General features: G+C 40.1%; 1 protein-coding gene across 4 annotated transcripts in view; it reads left to right on the top strand.

The window, feature by feature from the left end:
• The window catches only part of LYST (lysosomal trafficking regulator), a 180080-nt gene that overhangs the window by 126632 nt on the left and 32113 nt on the right, over positions 1-21335 (top strand). For all 4 annotated transcript variants that reach the window (XM_030335241.2, XM_032595256.1, XM_030335240.1 and 1 more), the window contains 9 exons: positions 191-336; positions 425-521; positions 1719-1780; positions 3693-3748; positions 7611-7763; positions 11163-11407; positions 15618-15684; positions 17356-17512; positions 21008-21148. In XM_030335241.2, the coding sequence (XP_030191101.1) occupies positions 191-336; positions 425-521; positions 1719-1780; positions 3693-3748; positions 7611-7763; positions 11163-11407; positions 15618-15684; positions 17356-17512; positions 21008-21148 (1124 nt within the window). The remainder of the gene's footprint in view (positions 1-190; positions 337-424; positions 522-1718; positions 1781-3692; positions 3749-7610; positions 7764-11162; positions 11408-15617; positions 15685-17355; positions 17513-21007; positions 21149-21335) is intronic.

Genomic DNA, 21335 nt, shown 5'->3' with positions numbered 1-21335 from the left:
GCAGAAGGACATTTACTTTCTATTTTATTCTATTGTCTGTGTTTATGCACTTCCTAGTCTAATTACGTGAGCAGTTGAGGGTTTTAACTGAATAGATCACTTTTGATTATTTAATTTCTGTAATGATTTTATTCACAGCTCCAAGTACTATAGATTGCCACTTAAAACATTTTTTTACTTCCCCTTGCAGAGTGGCCTGGTATGATCCCCTGTACTATCCAACTTCCTGGCAACTGGATCCAACAGAAGGACCAAATCGAGAGAGGAGACGTTTACAGAGATGTTACTTAACTATTCCAAATAAGTATCTCCTTCGGGATAGACAGAAATCAGAAGGTAATAATGACTTCTTGACTCAGCATCCAAATGTAGCAGATAACTGTAGTTATCAGATAAAGATAATACCTACTTTTTTGCTTAGCAGATGTGGTCAAACCACCACTCTCTTTCCTGTTTGAAGATAAAACTCACTCTTCTTTCTCCTCGACCGTAAAAGACAAAGCTGCAAGTGAGTCTATAAGGTAAGTGTGAATCCATAAGATGTTCTCTCTTTTGTTGAAGGAGTCAGAAAGACTTGAATCGTTTATTGTAGGGGCGCCTGGGTGGCTCAGTCAGTTAAGCTCTGATTTCAGCTCAGGTCATGATCTCACGGTTCATGGGTTCGAGCCCCACATTGGGCTCTGTGCTGACAGCTCAGAGCCTGGAGCCTGCTTCCGATTCTGTGTCTCCCTCTCTCTCTGCCCCTCCCCTGCTCACGCTCTGTCTCTCTTTCTCTCTCTCTCTCAAAAATAAAACATTAAAAAAAATTTTTTTAAATAGTTTATTGTAGTGTTTGTGTAATATTTGTTTTAGATAATTGCTGGGGTTTTAGGAAAGGCCCTAGATATGGCTCAAGAGAGGACACAGTCGAATGGCTAAAATCCAAAAGGAAAAGACATCCTCGATGGCGAGGACTCACTGGGCTTCAGTCACCGTGCTCTGGCCCTTGTCTGCACGTGTGTATCTTGACAGTTGACTGGTCCTAAGGTCTCTGTGAAATGGGTATGGTTTCCGCATGACGCCATCTAACGGTGACTGAAGGTCCAAATTTTAGTTCCTCGTCTTACTAGATGTCTGATCTTGGGCAAGTTACTTAGCCTTCCTGTGTCCATGTCCGTATCTGTTACATGAGGAAGGGAATAACGCCCAAAGTACCGGAGTATTGTTGAGTATTAAATGGGTCCTTGTATGTTAACGACAGGTTATCATTATGACACTAATGATAATTGCCCTGCCCGTTTATTAGATGAAAACCTGAGATTCAAAGGAGGTGAGTTCCTTGTCTAAAGAGGAGAAGAACTTTTCTGAGTCTAAATCCCGTTTTTCCTAGAATACTAGGATGCTTTCATGTGTTTGAAATACCAGAGGCATGACCCAATGTTTGCATAATTACTAGAAAATACAAAATATTAAAGTTTCTCCTAAAAAACTGAATGCCTATATCCTGTATACATGGCACAGGAATTCCGAGCCTTCTCTAAAAATTTCATTATCTCCTCTACCAGAATGTTAAAATACAAGATAATATTTTCATGTGGGTTTAGGCAAGACATCTCATGCTTTTGAAACTCTAGTGTGCTGGGCTGAAATCTTTAACTAGATAAATAAAGCTTATACTATATACTTTCTAAAATTGGTCAAAACATTTAATCATAGTAATTTTATATATGTTTTGACAGAGTGAATCGAAGATGTATCAGTGTTGCACCGTCTAGAGAGACAGCTGGTGAGCTGTTACTAGGTAAGTCACATTTTGAAGAGTTTTACACATATTCATCCTGCCTTATTTTATTCTTAGACAATTTGAAGCATTGTTTGGCAGAATGCCATTGAATCAAATAAACTCTCCCTAACATCACATCAGTAATTTTGCCTTAACATTATATGACTTACAAATGTCAGGAAGTGGCAATCTTATTTTCTAAAAAGCACATGAATAGCCTTTTAATTTTTATAAAGTTGACTTTTTTCGTAAGTACACATTTTTGTATTTAAACATTCCTTTTATTATATATCAATTTTGATTTTTAAAGTGAGGAATTATTGATATACTCACATGCCTGCTGTTTTAAAAGATACACCTGTGCCTAAGAAATATATCCACCTTGAGATAGTTCATAATTTATACTCCCTATTTGCTTCTGAGAGAAAGGCCAAGGTTGCCAATCCTTGGATATCTGTATAATTACATTCAGTGAGAAATCTTTTCCTCAAGATATGAAGAAATAAAGTTGTACCACTAGATCTCTGTTCCCTTAAAGAACTAATTTGTATACTACAGGCCAGTTGTTTTCTTAAAGCCTGGTCTCCAGGTCAGGAACATCAGCATCACATGGGAACTTCTTAGAAATGCTCATTCTTGGGCCCCGGCCCACACCTATCGAGTCAGAAACTCTCTGGCACCCCCAGAAATCTGCATTTCATGAGCCCTCCAGCAATTCTGATGTACCCTCCAATTTGAGAGTCGTAGACTGAAGCTACAGCCTCCAAGGCTCAACATGCAGAGCTTCAGGCTGGCCAGGACTAAGCACTGTGGTCACAAGGATGCAAGTGATTCCCTTCTCTGAGCCAACAGTGCTCAGTGCTCACGGGTGACCGGCACACAGGGCGGAGCCCCAGAGAAATTCCCACCATTTGGATACATGGTGTAGGGACATGTGCTAACACAGCCAGCCTATAAAGCAGAGAAAACTGGGGGCTGTCTTCTAAGGTCTATTCTGCCCTATTGAGTGTTTAAATAAAAATTAAGTCTTCCTCTTAGACTAGAAAATTTGTTTACAAGTTGACTTCAGTTAATGTGTGAGAAAATAAAATTAATGTATTAGTCATATAAGAAGAGTAGCAATAATAAATGGCCAACATTTTTTTAACACTGAGTGCCAAACACCGTTATAAGCATTTTACATACATTCTAATTTAATTCCCACATTAACCCTGTGAAATAAAGTCCTCTTCCTCCACCCCTCTTTTAAAAAATTATTTTAGGGGTTTTTGTTTTGTTTTGTTTTGTTTTGTTTTGAGAGAGAGAACATACGTGTGTACGTGAGTGCGGGCAGGGAAGGTGCAGAGCAAGGGGGAGAGAAAGAATCCCAAGCAGGCTCCACACCGTCAGCACAGAACCTGACACGGGGCTTGATCTCCCCACCATGAGATCATGTCCTGAGCCGAAATCAAGAGTCAGACGCTTAACTGAGCCACCCAAGCACCCCACACCCCCCCCTTTTTTTTTATTAAGTAAAGACACAAAGAAGTTAAACAACTTGCCCAAAATCTCATGGATACCATTAAAAAATATTTATTGAGGGGTGCCTGGGTGGCTCAGTCAGTTAAGCATCTGACTTCAGCTCAGATCATGATCTCCCAGTTCGTGAGTTCGAGCCCTGCATCAGGCTCTGTGTGCTGACAGCTCAGAGCCTGGAGCCTGCTTCAGATTCTGTGTCTCCCTCTCTCTCTGCCCCTCCCATGCTCATGCTCTGTCTCTCTCTGTCTCTCAAAAATAAACATTAAAAAATATATATTTATTGAGTGACAGGAACTGTTTCTGGGTGTTGGGATTTTAATTCAGGCCAATTGACTCCAGAGGTCATATTTGTAATCAAAAATGATAATAGTGCACATATAGTTTTAAACTCATATCCCATTACTTTCTATAGGTAAATGTGGAATGTATTTTGTGGAAGATAATGCTTCTGATACAGTTGAAAGTTCGGTGAGTAGAGGCTTAAGTTTGCACCTATATAAACCTAGACAAATTCCCAAAATGTATAAATTCGTTATAACTGGCAAACAGGTAGAACTAGGAGAGTTCATGTATTGTCACTCTGGTGTGCAGATTGGTCTTAATTCCAAACTTTTTCTTTTAAAGATATTTTTAAAAAGACCATACCATCTCCTCTGACTTACAGTCTGACCTCATAGCAGTTAGTATTATGATTTAGATTCTAATGTGCTCCTGTTAAAACAGCGAGCAAAGGGGAAAAAGAGAGAGAGAGAGAGAGACAAACCAAGAAACAGACTCTTAACTATGGAGAACAAACTGATGGTACCAGAGGGGAGGTGGGTGGAGGGGGGGGGGGGTTGGGGGAAATAGGGGATGGGGATTAAGGAGGGCACTTGAGATGGGCACAGGGGCTGTAGGAACAGTTGAATTAGTATATTGTACACCTGGAACTAATTATAACATTGTATGGCAATGAACTGGAATTAAAAGAAAAACTTTAAAAACTATTTTAAAAAATAAAATGAAAATGAAAACAATAAAGTGCTCCTATTATTTTAATTAATTTATTTAATTTATTCCTTCTATCACTGTTCTCAGTAGCAACAAAAAACTACTCCCTGCCACTCCCAATTCACTATCAAATATATTTACCTTCACAAAGAAAGGAAAATGTTGTATGATTGAATAACTTAACTAATCCTGATAGTCACATGTCTTGGTATCATAATTTTTATTCTACTGGAAGTACTGATATAAATCAGAAAATTACAGAAATGACTCTTAGCTCACATATTTTGTGTATATATATATATATATATATATATATATATATTCACATATTTTTATCCATCTGAATCAGTTTGTAGGCCATTAAAATATTGTTTAGAGATCCCCATAGTAAGAGAAATAGGCTTTTTGTTTCAGAAAATTTCTAAGACCAGGAATTCCTAAAGATATACTAAATAAGAATACATGTGGTTTAATAGTGAATACATATTTTATTTCAAAAAATAATGAGCTAAAACATAAAATTTTGCTATAAAATAAATAATATGAAAAAAGTCATGAAAATATTTAATATAGCCCCCAAAATTGAGTAGGCATTCTTTAGTGTGATTTATGTAGCAATTGCCACAGCATTTATCCCAGCTAGTAAAAGTACGGTCACATTATTTTTCAAGATGTCTCTTTTTAGCAACCAGGGAACTTAATAGTTGATACACGAGCCAACACTTTTCTGGATCCAAAAGATGACATTTCCCCCTTTTAAAACTCTCCTAAAAATACTCTTGTTTTTTAATAGTTTGAAAGATCCTTCTTTCCTCTGCTTTTATAATATTTGTTTCTACTTTCTATGTGACATTTGCTGTCTTGCATTTTATTTTATTTTTTTAATGTATATTTTTAATGTGTATTCATTTTTGAGACAGAGAAAGAGCACAGGCAGGGGAGGGGCAGAGAGAGAGGGAGAACAGAATCCCAAGCAGGCTCCAGGCTCTGAGCTGTCCGCACAGAGCGCGACACGGGGCTCAAACTCAAGAACATTGAGATCATGACCTGAGCCAAAGTCGGACACTTAACCGACTGAGCCACCCAGGCGCCCCTGCTGTCTTGCCTTTTAAATGTTTGTGCAAGTATCTTGTGCCCCCTTTTCATCTTACACAGATGTATTTCATGCAGAGCACTTAGCAGAGCACCTTGCTCGTAGACGCTTAATTAACATCTGCTGAACTGATATGAATGAACGGATATGGAAGCACAATAAGAAGGAATTCAGTTTTATATATGAGAATATTACATTTTCATTAAAGAGTTTAATTTCATTTGTAATTATCTACTACCCCTACTTCTAAAAGTCAGTTGGGATCTAGCACAATAGTATAGCACACATACAACAGAGCAATTCAAATTTTAAAAATTTCAAATAAGATTTTAGAAGGATGAAGAGCCTGGGATAAGGTAGTCATTGCAATTGCTTTCTAAATTTCGCTCTGAGCCGCTGTTCCAACACAACAGAGAAAGTCAATGCAGTTTTCCAAAAGGGAAAATTGATGAAAACAAACCAACCTCAGATGCGGGTTAATTTGACGCGATAAATCCTAACTAGTTTTAAACTTTGGTAGGAGCTTTTACCATGATTTTTCTATTAAAAGCATTGAGTAACATAATTCACGTATTCAACTGCAATTTATAAAAGATTTAGACAAATTGTTTTAAAAGTTTTCTTCATTTTGTACTTTGAAAAGGGCCCAGTGATGGTAAAAAAAAATATGGAACCTATGGAGGTGCCTAGGTGGCTCAGTTGGTTGGGTGGCCGACTTCAGCTCAGGTCAAGATCTCACAGTTCGTGAGTTCCATTCCCACGTCGGCTCTGTGCTGACAGCTCAGAGCCTGGAGCCTGCTTCGGATTCTGTATCTCCCTATCTCTCTGCCCCTCCCCCACTCACATTCTGTCTTTCTCTCTCAAAAATAAATAAACATTAAAAAAAAAAAAAAAAGTATGAGACCTATGGCCCCTAACCCCTCATTCTAAAATGTAGAGATCTGTTGAGGGAGGCTAGGATCAATGCTGTCAGGGAGATCCAGCCTTCTGGTGGCCACTTATCTTTTCCTTCCTTCTGCTGACCACAGAGGAGAGGAACATAGCTACTTGGTGCGTGCTGATCTGTGAGCTTAGTCAACGGGGCTGAATTTGCAGGAGAGTGCTTTGCCTTTCTAGGAAGGTTCAGAGGCATGGGGACTATGTGTCATCTCTGGGGAGCCCCCAGGCCATGCCCTTAGGCTCATTTTAACCCAGACCCATGTGAGGGAGGGCAGACCCACATGTGAATCTTCAGGGAGAGGCTTGTTTTCTATTCTTCACCCAGTCCCCAGGCCAGAAGAGACAGGCTCCTGCTTATTCCTCTTTACTGATGGACACGTGTGTTTGTCTGTCATCAGGAAAATGTCCCTTAATGGTTTGAATGAAGTACGTTCACTTCCATACTCTGATCCAGAGAACTCCAAGGCCTCATCTGCTTCCTTCAAGTGGATGTTAACCTAAGTCACTAAGTTTCTAAAGCTGGGGTGTGTGCATACCGTGCGTGTGCATGTGGACGCACAGCCAGCCTACCCCAGTATCCCTTCTACCTCACTGCTGTTTTTCAAATTTCTTGTTATTTTTGGCTCCTGGGGATTTCACTTTCCCTTACGTCCCGCAAGCTCAGCTTTAAAAGAAGTCTGTCTGAAAAGATTACATGTTGTGTGATTCTAACCACGTGACATTCTGCGAAGGGAAAGCTATGAGATGGTAAAAAGATCAGTGACTGCCAGGAGCCTGAGGGGGAGGGGCGGGTGAGTAGGTGGGGCACAAGGGAACTCTGTACGATCCTGTAAGGGTGGACGCATTTCAGTAAACATTAGTCAAAACCCATGGGACCATAACACCAAGACTGAACCCTAATGCAGACTATGGACTTCGGTTAAGAATAACGTATTCAGTATTGGCTCTACAGTTATTACAAAGGCACCAGGCTAATCACACTAATGGGAGATGTTAATCACAGGGAGATTCTGAGTTTGGGCCAGCAATACATGGGGGCTCTCTACACTCTCTGCTCAGTTTTCTGCAAACCTAAAACTGCCCTACAAAATAAAGCCCATATGTCTTTAATTCCTTAACGTTTATCCAGTATTCTGAAGTGTTTCGTGGTTGGGGAGGGAGGGGTCGGGGGTGGCTCAGGGAATCTTATCTGCCGTCTTGCCACAAAAGGAAGACATTTTCATTTTCAGATTTTTAAAAATCTAAAATTGCAGTGATCATTTAGATTTCATGTAAAGCAAACAGTTTCATTTCTTTCCTTTGTCTCAGAGCCTTCAGGGAGAGTTGGAACCAGCATCATTTTCCTGGACATATGAAGAAATTAAAGAAGTTCACAAACGTTGGTGGCAGTTGAGAGACAATGCTGTAGAAATCTTTTTAACAAATGGCAGGACACTCCTGTTAGCATTTGATAACACCAAGGTAAATTCAGCTTTATGAACAGATACATAGTTTTGAAATTATCATGGGACCGGTGTAACTGGACTCATACTGATTTTATGAAGGTTTAATCTATTTAAACTTTGATTCCCTGTTTCTAACAGCAAATAAAAATTGCCTTATTTCTTAGTCCCAATGACAGCGATCCCTTGGCTATATTAGAATTATTTTTGTCCTTCAAAACTGTATTAAATTCGGATTCTCCAAAGTGACTATCTGTAAAAAGTAAATGAATGCGTAATGACCTGAGAAGAGTAATTTAAACTTGAGAGTAGGTTCTGTTGTTTCCAAACCCTTTCTGAACCCCCACATCCTTTCAGCTACAACTTAGAAAAGCTTTTGGAAAAAGTTGTGTGGACTCGTTGCTTCCAGTTCTCTTTCGAAATGCTCCAGTCAGATTTTCTTCTCACTACCTCACCTATCACTTCTCTGGTCGGGGTTACTAGTGACCTCCATGTCACTATACCCTACGGTCATATTATTTAGTCCGCACTTTACTTGATCTATCAGCAGCATTTTTTAAAAATTTTATTTCAAGATTTATTTTTGAGAGAGAGAGAGCGCGCATGCGCGCGCACAAACGGGGGGAAGGGCAGAGAGAAGGAGACCCAGAATCCAAGGCAGGCTCCTGGCTCCCAGCTGTCAGCACAGAGCTTGACCAAGCATTTCACACCGATGATTGTTTTCTCTCTCTTAAAAAAAAATAACCCTGGGGCGCCTGGGTGGCGCAGTCGGTTAAGCGTCCGACTTCAGCCAGGTCACGATCTCGCAGTCCGTGAGTTCGAGCCCCGCGTCAGGCTCTGGGCTGATGGCTCGGAGCCTGGAGCCTGTTTCCGATTCTGTGTCTCCCTCTCTCTCTGCCCCTCCCCCGTTCATGCTCTGTCTCTCTCTGTCCCAAAAAAAAAATAAATAAATAAACGTTGAAAAAAAAAATTAAAAAAAAAAAAAATAACCCTCCCCACTAGGTTTCTGGGCCATGACTTTCCCTCAGCTCTTCTTCTGGCTCAAGGCCATTCCTTCTCAGTCTTCTTTGCTGATGCTTCTCCGAGGGTCTCAGGGCTCGTGCCGCAGACCTCTTCCCATCCGCTCTTGTGACTTTAAATCCTACCTGTATTGTAACAACTTTCAAATTTGTATCACTACCCGAACTTCTCCCAGGAATGCTCTGTACTTGGTATCTCCGTCTAGAGGTCAAACTGGCATCTCAAATTTAACATATACAGTCTACGGCCATACCACCCTGAACACACCCAAATTAAACGTATACAAAACCAAACTTCTAACTTCCGTGCCCCAAAATCTCTCTGCAGTTTTCCTCATTTCAATAGATGACAACTCTAATCTTTCTGATTGCCTAGGCCCAAACTTTTTGGATTATCCTAGACTCCTCTCATTCTTTCATGCCCCGTACCTACTCTATCAGTCCTGCTGACTCTGCCCTCAAAATCCATCCAGAATCTGACCACTTAACACAGCTGCCTACCATCCTGGTCTAAGCCACCATCATCTTTTGCCTAAATCATTACCGTGGCCTCTAACTGTCCTCCCTGCTTCCACACTCCCCCTTCTTTCAAGCTATTCTCAGCACAATGGCTAAGGTATGGGGGCTCATGCCATCCTCCTGTCAAAACCCTCCGATCACTTCCTGTGCCACTTGGTTAATGCCAAGGTCCTTGTTATAGCTGAATGAGGCACTGAGTAATCTGGTATCTTGTTATCTAACTCACCTTTTCTATTATTCTATCCACAATAACTTTATTTTCCTTGACCAGGCACACTGATGCCTCAGGGCCTTTGCACTTACTGGTCCCTGGAATGTTTTTCCTTTTTGAAATCCACATGATTCAGTTGCTTGCTTTTTCAGGCTCCATGATCAAATGTCTCCTTATCAAAGAGACCTTCTCTGACTGCTCTGTTAATAAAATAGCAACCCCTCTGTCACTCTTACCCCCAAGTCTCCTTTTCTTTGCTCTGTTTTTCTCTGTTGGACTTAATAACATCCAACATTGTCTCCAAAAAAATATAAGTGCTTTGTTAAGTGTTGTGACTGCAGCAGCTTGAACACAGTGCTATGTAGGTGCTTGATAAATATTTGCCGTATGAATGAATGCTTCCCTTTTCTTGCAGAGTTTGGTTTGCAATCTGTCCTAAATTCCCTTCTGTCAACCTTAGCGTTAGAAGTTGGCAGCCTTCGGATTTAAACCACAGGTTTTGGGGTTTTGTTTGTCTTCCCTTGAGCCTATTCTTTTTTTCTTTTTTTTTAATTGTGATAAAAAAAATATGTAAAATAAAATGACCATGTTAACCATTTGAAGTGTTCAGTACATTCACATTGTTGTGAAAGAGATTTGAGGTGTAGATTCTTGAACACGCTGCAGTCTTGCCTGTCCCAGACCGTAGCTACATTTTCTCGTTCTCCTCGTTAACTTTCGGTCCTGTCTCTGGTTAGCCACATCTGTGGCTCTCATTCCTATGCCTGAAGCATATACACATTTAAGATGGATATTTCAAATTTGTTTTTAGTAAAGGCCTGGATTGTCTATTTTTTTTTCCATTTATTACCAATCATCATTTAATTGCCTTAGAAAAAAATCAGATTACCTTTTTCTGTGACAAGTTTTGTGAATTTCTAAAAAAAAGAAAAAAGTTTATATATTAGTTTTCAATCAGTAGTGAAAATCAAATATCTTGTTTCACATAGGATGTTTTATTTCGTTCTCATGAAATAAATATTATCATTCCCATATTATAGATGTGGTAACTGTAGCACAAAAGTTTTAGGCTAGGAATCGGGCCACGTCTGTCTAATTAAGAAGACCATGCTCTTTGGGGCACCTGGGTGGCTCAGTTGGTTAAGCGTCTGACTTCAGCCCAGGTCATGATCTCATAGTTTGTGGGTTTGCCCTGCATCAGGCTCTGTGCTCTGAGCCGGCTCAGAACCCAGAGCCTGCTTTGGATTCTGTGTCTCCCTCTCTCTGACCCTCTCTCTCCGCCCCCCTTTCAAAAATAAATAAACATTAAAGAAAGAAAAAGAAGACCGTGCCCTTTCTATGATATCATGTTGCATTTATTTAGATGAAGGTTCTTCTTCATCGTTTATTGATTTTTTTTTTTTTTTTAGGATCTGTGTATGAGTCATTTTTCTATACAGACTTTTTCTTACCTTCTTACTAACTAATTTCTTCGGCAGCAAAACGTAACGGTTAAGAGCCCAGCCTTTGGGGGAAGATCCAGAGATGAATCTCAGTTCCCCGGCAGTTGATGTTAATTGGGCAACGAGTACTTTCTTTGTGGGTTTGGGATTAGTAACATGCATAATCTTTGGAGAAAAGGTTCAGTAGCCTAAAACAAAACCTGGCTTGTTTTCCCCTTCCTTTGCAGGTTCGTGATGATGTGTACCACAGTATACTAACAAATAACCTCCCTAATCTCCTGGAATATGGCAACATCAACGCTCTGACAAATTTATGGTATACTGGACAAATTACGAATTTTGAATATTTGACTCACTTAAACAAACATGCCGGCCGATCCTTCAACGATCTCATGCAGTATCCAGTGTTCCCGTTTATACTTGCTGACTATGTTAGTGAGACCCTTGACCTCAGTGATCCCTCAGTCTACAGGTAACTAAACACACCATCACCTTTACCTTTGTTTATATGCTATCTTTGTTTCATTGAAGTCCTACTGGAATTTCCAACCATGCACCAATATAGAATGAATATACAATGAGCTCCATCTGTGCATCACAACTCGACAGTTACGAAGATTTTTGCCAAACTTGTATCATCTTTTTTTCCCTTTTTAAGACAAATCACAGACATCTTGTCATGTTACTCCTGTGTTCTTCAGTACACATCTCCTTAAAAAAAAAGAGAATGTTTTGTTACTTGCTACATTACAGTGCCATTACCATATCTAAGAAAATTTACAATCATTTCATGACGTCATCCAATACTCAGTCCATTTTCCTGTGTCCCCCAGTATATTAAACATGTCTTTTTATAGTTGATTTGTTTATATCAGGCTCAAAAACACCTTTCGTTGCTCTGTCTCTAAAGACATATGTCTAGAATAAGCCTTTGTTTTTTTGTATGTGTTTTTCTCTTTTTTCCTAACATTGATTTGTTGAAAAAACCAAAACAAAACAGGTCTTTTATCTTGTAGGATATTCCCCCCCTTTCCCGCGTTAGTATTTAGCTTCTTCCTTTAGCCTCTGTATTTCCTAGAGACTGGAAGTTAGCTCTAAAGGCTTGCTTAGATTAAGGTTGAACTTCTTTTGGCAAGAATCCTTTATAGGTGATGGTGTGAACTTCACATTGCCCTGTATCAGGAGACATATGATATCCCACTGGAGTGATGCTCAGATTGATCCAGAGGTTCAGGCTTCCACTGAACTTGTTTCTGTCATTGCTGATTATTTCTGGAGTCATTTATTTCACTAGGAGTTACAAAATGGTGATTTCCTATTCTCTCATTTCCTCCACATTTTTTAAAAGAAGACATATAAGATGAATGTGGGATATTTGCTGTGTCAGAAAGCAAGGAAACTAATGCAGTCTTGTCAGAAGGATTTGGGGGCCATATTTGCATACCCAAGTTCATTGCAACATAATTCACCACAGCCATGTAGGGGAGGCAACCCAAGTGTCTGTGGATGGATGGATGGATGGATGGATGGATGGATGGATGGCTGGCTGGCTGGCTGGCTGGCTGGCTGGCTGGCTGGCTGGGGGAAATGCGGTATACACATGCAGTGGAATGCTGTTTTGCCTTAAGAAGGAGAGAGTGTCACCTGCTACAACATGGATAAGCCTTGGGGACATTGTGCTAAGTGACAAATACTGTGTGATTCCACTTATGTGAGTTGTCTAAGGTCGACAGACTGAGAAGCAGATAGTGGAATGGTGGTTGCTGGCGTCAGGGATGAACAGGGGATGGGGAGGGGGGGAGTTGCTCAGTGGGTATAGAGGTTTGCAAGATGAAAAAGTTTTAGACATCTGTTAAACAACAATGTAAATATGATCAACACTATTGAGCTGTATGCTTGGGGAATGTTAGGATTGTAAATTTTGCATTGCGTGTTTTTTGCCACAATCAAAAGAAGTAAAGGAATCAGGAGCCAACCATAAGTGGATCTCACTGCCAAAGATAGCACAATCTGAGCATCAGAAAGAATAATGACTGCAATCGATTAAAACACATTTACATAAAAAGAACACTTAAGTTCATAATGATACTTTTTTAAAGGGCCACCCCCCTCCCCCCCCCCCACAAGTGTGCTGGTCACCGTTGGACCTAGTTATGGGCACCAATTCCTTACTGTTGAAATTTGTCAAACGAAACAAAAGAATTAAGGAGCACCTGGCTGGCTTAGTCAGAGGAGCATGTGACTCTTGGTCTCGGGGTCGTGAGTTCGAGCCTCACGTTGCAGGTAGAGATTACTAAGGAAATAAACTTCAAAAAAATTTTTCAAATAAGTAAAGCAAAAGAATTAAGCATTTATCCTGCCTTTCCTGAATGGTCTACATTTTAGAGTAACCAAATAGTCTTTGTTGATAAGGAAATATTCTGGTGATTTAGTTTAAAAAAAAAAAATTCTTGTATGTAATTTAAAGAGAAATTGACTCCAAATTATACTTGGTATATTAGAGTATTTTAATCATAACTATTGAAAAGTAGGCCTACTTCAGATAGTTTTCCAGAAATAAGATTCAGTTTTATATCTTTGTCAGTTTAAGCAACTGCGAGTGGCCTGTTACTTATCTTCCAGACATTTTTGTACATTCCTGACGGACATGTAGACATTTTATACACTGCTGGTATAAATAGATTCAATCTTTCTGGAAGGCAATTTGAGTGTGTAGCCAAAGAACTCTTCAAGTGTGCATACTCTGTTTTATCAATTTAACTTCTGGGGCTTTTTTCTTAGGAATACTTAAGAACGTGTACTTTAACAGAAAGGTTCCCACTGGGAGTAAGTTTCACGAGGGCAAGAACTCTGTGCAGTTTGTTGCTGGTGATGCCTGGCCCTGCATGCATTTATCCATGTGGATAGTCTTTACATCATTTTTTTTAAGTAGCCAGAATTTAGAAACAACTTAAATGCCCCACACTAGGTTTGAGTAAACTGTTTCATGTTGCTGCCATTAAAAATGGTATTTTAGAAATATATGATACAGGTGGGGAAAAGTGTTATTTTTATTCTAAATATGAGTATACATGTGCAGATAGCCCAGAAAACTCCTGGAAAAGTATATACCAAAATGTTTTACCTGTGAGTAATAGTTTTATAGCCGATTTTGGGGTTACTCTGCTCATCAGTAATTTCTCATTTTTCAACCACAACAGTAAGTGTTACATGTGTTCAAAAAAACCTATTTACACTACTTAGAAAAAAACTGCATGCCTGGATCTTAAATATGATTTCTCCTATTTTGCGATGTGAATCTGCATCAATTCTATAAAACTATTTTATTTTTTAACAATTTTTTTTAGGATGAGAAAGTTCTCAAAAATAAAGTTAGTGTTTAGTATCACAAATTTCAATATCCCTGGGAAATCATTACCCCCCCCCAATAGATATATTAAGCTAAACAGACCCGGTTTGACTTACTGAAACTTGGGCACATCCTGATGTTGATCTCGTTAGGGAGCCAGATGTTGAAACTCCAGGTGGCTGCACCCGCTGCCAGACCAGATGGCTCCTTGGCCAGCGAGGCCGCTCTTCGTTGGATGTTTTCCTCTTGCTCTTTCAAATGCCGCCCAGGGATGCTGCTTGACTGTGTGGCTTGTTAGAGTGAGGATTCATCGTAGAGTTCTCTCGCCTCCCTGATGCTGCGTGAACACCAGCACAGACACACCTACACGTGTGCAGACATGCTCTACGCTGTGAAACTTCGTGTCGGTCCCTAGCTATGAATTAGATAGCAAAACACTTACTTCACTACTCACACTCCAAATCTCCACTCGGTCATTTTACACATGTGTCATTTTGGGGTGCCTGACCAGCTCAGTAGAGCATGTGACTCTTAATCTTGGGGTCATGAGTTCAAGCCCCACATTGGGCATGGAGCCTACTTAAAATAAAATTAAAAAAAATTTTTTAAGTGTCATTTCTTCAATTTTCAGTAACTAGTCTAATAATCATAAAACATCTCCTCATGATCATATTTCCCATCCAAACTGCCCTTTTGTCTTCACTGCCTAATAGGTGTAGGTCTGGAAAACGGGCACAGGAACTTCAGGGCTTGGCAGGAATCCGCTGCTCTGGGCAGCATCAGCTGTGATTCGGAAGGAAGTAGAGGAACTGGGGAGAGGAGGAGGGACAGCCCTTCTTGTCTAGATTATTCATAAGTCAAGAATTCCTGGGGCGCCTGGGTGGCTCAGTCGGTTGAGCGTCCAACTTCGGCTCAGCTCATGATCTCACAGCTCCTGAGTTCGAGCCCCGTGTCGGGCTCTGTGCTGACAGCTCAGAGCCTGGAGCCTGCTTCGGATTCTGTGTCTCCCTCTCTCTCTGCCCCTAACCCACTTGCATTCTGTCTCTGTCTCTCTCTCAAAAATAAATAAACATTAAAAGAAAAATTTAAGAATTCCTAATATTGGTATGGATCTGTTTAGAAAAATTCTACCTCTTAAATCATGATTAAATCAACTGACTAAATCATGATTTTCAAAGATGGCTGTTAGTTGCAAAGCAACATGTGTGAGCACTAAATTAAGAGCCCAGTATTTGCTGGTCACTGATTTACTTACGGGATATGGATGTGTAGGCAGCTCAATCTTGCCAGTATCAAAACATTTCATGTTTTTCTATCGTCTCTTCATTTGTAGAAATCTCTCTAAGCCTATAGCTGTGCAATATAAAGAAAAAGAAGATCGTTATGTGGACACCTACAAGGTAGGTTTAGTTTTTCCTCCTATTTTGGTAAATGAAAACTCAAGTTTTATTCTATAGACTGGTGTTTTACCTAATTTTAAATTTATAGTATTGATTTTTCTGTTTTCCCCTTCTTAAAGTGCTTTGATCGGCAGACAACTGGAAATCATTATATGATTTTAAACGTTAAATACATTCCTTTTAAAAGAAAATCAGAGAGGGGCGCCCGGGTGGCTCAGTAGGTTAAGCGTCCGACTTCAGCTCAGGTCATGATCTCACAGTTCGTGGGTTCAAGCCCCGCATCGGGCTCTGTGCTGACAGCCTGGAGCCTGCTTCAGGTTCTGTGTCTCCCTTGCTCTCTGCCCCTCCCCCACTCACGCACGTGTGCTCGCTCTCTCTCAAAAATAAACATTTTAAAAAAATTTTAATCACAGAGATTTTCAGGTGCCTGCTATTTGTATTCCCTAGTTTTATTTATATAATGATATCAGTCTATTTATAATTTACCATAATTCCTTATTATTCACATTCAGCAAATCATGCATTGGTTTATTAGCAGAAATTTACCAGACTTTAAAGGTTTAAAAGTATAAATTATCAGGGCACCTGGGTAGCTCAGTCAGCTAAATGTCTGACTCTTGATTGCAGCTCAGGTCCTGATCTCACTGTTGATGGGATCGAGCCCTGCATCAGGCTCTGTGCTGGCAGCATGGAGCCCGCTTGGGATTCTCTCTCTCCCTCTCTGCCCCTCCCCTGCTCGTGCTCTTTCTCAAAATAAATGTAAAAATTTTTCAAAGAGTATAAATTATCTAGTTCTGTAAAATTAACATTAATGGAATTCTGCTGGAAACCCTTTTAAAAACCTACTAGCCAACAGGCTGCTATCTTAAGCAGCATCTAGGTAGGAGCAGCTGGACCAGTTTTCTAATATTCACATTGCTTTATGTCACATTTCCAGAAAGATCTCTCCAGGCATCTTATAACTGCCACTCCTTGATTCTCCAGCAGTTGAAAAGGGGGCGGTGCTATGGAATCCAGGAGAAGTGACTCCAAATTTCACTATCACCTGACTTGTTATCAGAGCCAGACAGAAGCTATGGGAGATGAGAATAGTGACAGATATTAAATATTTGGTTGAGCTTCCTACTTCATGATGGGAAGATAGGAGTAGTGAAAAATCACTGTATTCTTTATTATCTCAGTGTAACTACATTGCAGGACAGCCATAAAATGTTAAACATCAGTGCCTACGAATTTCAATAATGTGATACAGCTTTTCCATTGCCGTTGCTTTTCCACTGCTGGAGAATTTCTCTAAAGAACATAGCATTATGGCTTGAAATTCATCCATTAAAATGCAGAGTTTCTAGTGACAGTAGTTGGTCTCATTTATTGACAGCTTGGTCAACTGAGACATTAGAAGCCATTAGTTGGGAGGCAGGGTGCAGAACAGGTGAGTTTCCTGTGACAGAATGAGAGTGAAGGTGCAGACTGAGATCTGCTTCTCGAGTGGCCAGGCCTCTCAGCAGGGCACCGAGGGGGACACGGTCCGAACACAGGTGGGAGGGCAGCCATGGAGAATGGTGTCAAAGGGGTGCTAGCGGAGGATGGAAAAGAAAACCAGTGAGGCTTTTACGGCGTTTCCTGGAGCGCTTTGCCACCAACACTCTCTTGGTTCCCTGTTTTCTTCAGTACCTGGAGGAGGAGTACCGCAAAGGAGCCAGGGAGGACGACCCCATGCCTCCCGTGCAGCCCTACCACTACGGCTCCCACTACTCCAATAGTGGCACGGTGCTCCACTTCCTGGTCAGGATGCCTCCGTTCACGAAAATGTTTTTAGCCTACCAAGGTAAGGATTTTTGTAACGCATTTTTTTACTTTACATTCAAGGTAGTTAACATACAGTGTGGTATTGGTTTCAGGAGTAGAATTTAGTGATTCATCACTTACATGTAGCACTTGGTGCTCATCCCAACAAGTGCCCTCCTTAGTGCCCATCACCCATCTAGCCCATCCCCCACCCACCCTCCCCATCCTCTCTGTTTCTGTCTTATTTTTAAGGTAAGGATCATCTTATAACTACCTAAAATATCTTGTTGGGTCATTAGAAAAAAAAAAAAAAAAACCTGACATACTTGCTGAGAATGTATTGAGACTAATAAAACCACAGGAAAAAGAATTCTATTTATTCCTTCAGTAAAATTCTCTTCCAAAAATTTGTAGTAGGCCAAATTCTCTTGCTAATGTGTCAAATTTTAGCTGCAAATTAGACATGTCCAAGCTTATAAAAATGCCATTCATTTTCTAAAAATTAGGATATGATTCATATGCCATAAAATCTACCCTGTCCAAGGGTATGAAATTCACTTTTTAAAGATGTTCAATTTAATAGTTATTTCAGGTCACATAAGTTATCACATTGGGGGAATATGTTACTGTAATTTCTTGCAAGTAACCAGTTAAGAGGAGAGCCACACCGCCACCTTCACCTTAGTAACTTTCTAGTTAATAATCTACCTCAGTGTTTTAAGTGGAAGCCTGCAGGCCGGAAGATCACTTAGAGACGCATTTACTGACTTGTGTGCAAATAGGGACATACTCTCCTCTCCGTTTCTAATGAGAACTATGGTATGAGCTCTGTAGTTCCTCATGGCACCCACAATCCTTTGTGGAATCATCATCCGCTCACTTACTCAACCCTTCTTGAACTTCTTTAGATATTTTTATTCATATGCAACCTCTTGGAGGAATGCATTTTTGTATTGTCTCTACCTGGCCTATAGAAGGGGCTTTCCTATATTTCTCCCTGTGTAAGGACACAGAACAAATGTTCCACATGACAGCTGTTCAAATATTTGAAGATTATTACCCCATCCCCTCTCTCCCTTTCAGTCCTGTTTATCCCGAGGCTAATTACCCTTAGTTAATTTGACATCGGGCTGAGAGCCTCCTGTATGCAGGGTCTTATCCCAGCTGCTGCAAGGAATACAAAAAATAAATAAGACTTGCTTACTTTCTGTACTTACAGGAGAGTTTTAAAAACTAATGTGTAAACCATCTTTTTTGCTCTAGTTTCCAAACCTGTTACTACTCTGATAATCCTTCTGGACATGTTCTGATTTGTGAATCCCATTATTAAAACGCGGCAGTCAGAACAAAAAAGAATGTTTCTGATGTAGTTTGGGACCACTGAGGTGTGTAATAGAACTATTACTTCCCTCCATTTTTTTTTCATGTAGCCCAAGAATCTATTAATGTAAACACCCAATCAACTAAAACTTCTTGATTCTTAAAGATACACTGCTATTATGCTAAGTTTTCTTCATTGTATTTAAGGATGATTGGAAAAAGGACAGGCTACTGCAGTCCCAATAAATTTCATCTCTTTAGCTTCAAACGATTTATGTTGGCATTTGAATTTATTTCTAGACTCTTGGTTTAGTCCAGGGTTTTTCACCGTGGTACTGTAGTCATTCTGAGCTGCATAATTCTTTGCTGTGAGGGCTGCCCTGTGTTACAGGATACTTTGTACCGTTCCTGGCCTCTACACCCTTGATGCCAGTGGCACTCTCCCAGCCAGTTGTGAGAACGAAAGATGTCTCTAGACATTGCTAAAAGTCCCCTGGGGACAGAAGTGCTAGGTTAAGAACCACTAGGTTAGTACATGCACATGCTAGATTATGGGGATTTGTAGTGTTGCTTTAAGTTAAGAAACAGCAGAGAAAGTGAACATCTGAACCGAACCCTCAGTGTGCTCCTCTTGTCCCACGGTTCCGTCTAGATGCTGTGTCTCGTCTGGATCCTATGACTCCACCGCAGCCTTACGGGATTGCCTTTAGTTTTTCTAGATTCCATTTAGATTGCTTCTTCTTTCTCCTAAGCCAACTGACGACAGAATAGATGAGAAAGTGGGGCGCCTGGGTGGCTCAGTCGGTTGAGCATCCACCTTCGGCTCAGGTCATGATCTCGCAGTTTGTGAGTTTGAGCCCTGCGTCAGGCTCTGTGCTGATGCCTCGGAGCCTGGAGCCTGCTTCCGATTCTGTGTCTCCCTCTCTCTCTGCCCCTCCCCCGTTCATGCTCTGTCTCTCTCTGTCCCAAAAATAAATAAACGTTGAAAAAAAAAATTAAAAAAAAAAAAAAAGAATAGATGAGAAAGTAATAAAAGTAGTAGGAAATGTTGCAGGGCAGGGCAGCTCAGACTCGGGGAAGAAATTCCACATATCTTCTTAAAATTGTGCCTGCTTGATGCTGAGATCGGTCTGTGACCTTCTCTCCATGAAAAGATCTGTTCAGAATTTCAGCAACTTCAAGGACATTTTAGATGGTACAACATGGTTCCTAAGAAGCACTGCACAGCCGGTGTTTTCAGGGGCTGGCCTTTGGCTGTCATTTAATGTTCTAGGCCTGCCCTGTAGCTACAAAGTCTGACAACTGTTGACAGAAAAGAGGCAAAATCAAACTCAGTTCTTGACTGTTAGTAGTCTGCACCAGGAAAGCTTAGCAAAGGAGTGACTGTGCTTAGGTTCATTTGGATTTATAGGAAACTGTACTTCATTCTTTAGCTTAGAACTGGAACATTACTAAAAAGCAATGCCACCCTCCAAAAAAAAAGAAAAAAAGTAATACAGTAGTCCAGGGGCACCCGGGTGGCTCAGTCAGTGGAGTGTCCGACTTCAGCTCATGTCATGATCTCACAGTAGTTGAGTTCGAGCCCCGTGTCAGGTTCTGTGCTGACAGCTCAGGAGCCTGGAGCCTGCCTCAGATTCTGTGTCTCCCTCTCTCTGCCTCTCCCCTACTCCCATTCTGTCTCTCTCTCTCTCTGTCTCAAAAATAATTAAACATTAAAAAAATAATAATAAATAAATTTTTAAAAATTAAAAAAAAAGTCCTCATGATTAAAGATAGAGGAATAATTTTGTTTTCTGATGGGGAAAAAACTATCTTACCTACTTGAACTTTAATTTTCCTTGTTTATTCATTCATTCAATAATTAAATCATTTTCAGGCACCTATATGCGCTAGTTGTGGGTGATACCCCAGGCCCCTGCTGTTATGGGACTTTAATTCTGCTTGGGTAGACAGATAATAATCAGTTAAACAAATAAGTGATATAAATTCATCCAGTTATATGTACTAAGAAAACATAATACAGATTTAAAATAATATGGTCTCATGTATAGAAATAGTTCCTTTCAAGAACATGAATAACCTCTTTTAAACTGTGGAAAAACAAAACAACCATCACTTTCATCTTTTTGAAGTAGCAGAAGTAAATTAATTGTAACAAGCTTCAAATGGAAAAAGGTCTTTGTGTCTTGACTGCATTACTTGTATTTCTTTGCAGATCAAAGTTTTGACATTCCAGACAGAACTTTTCATTCTACAAATACAACTTGGCGCCTCTCATCTTTTGAGTCCATGACTGATGTCAAAGAACTTATCCCAGAGTTTTTTTATCTTCCAGAATTCTTAGTCAACCGTGAAGGTATGTAAATCATTTCTAATTTATATTTCTGTGCCTATTTTATAATTTTCTAAAAATAAAAATTGCTTTTTAAAGTCCTACAATTTGAATCCCCAAATAAGAGAAATACTTTTATTTATCAAGTATATGATTTTATTTCCAAGTGAGCTCAAAAATTTTAAGTATTTTAAAGGACTAAGTATGTGTG

Source organism: Lynx canadensis, chromosome D2 (assembly GCF_007474595.2).
Source record: "Lynx canadensis isolate LIC74 chromosome D2, mLynCan4.pri.v2, whole genome shotgun sequence".
NCBI lineage: Eukaryota > Metazoa > Chordata > Mammalia > Carnivora > Felidae > Lynx > Lynx canadensis.
The sequence above is the reverse complement of the archived record's forward strand: the minus strand, read 5'-3'. Positions and strand labels throughout refer to the sequence as shown.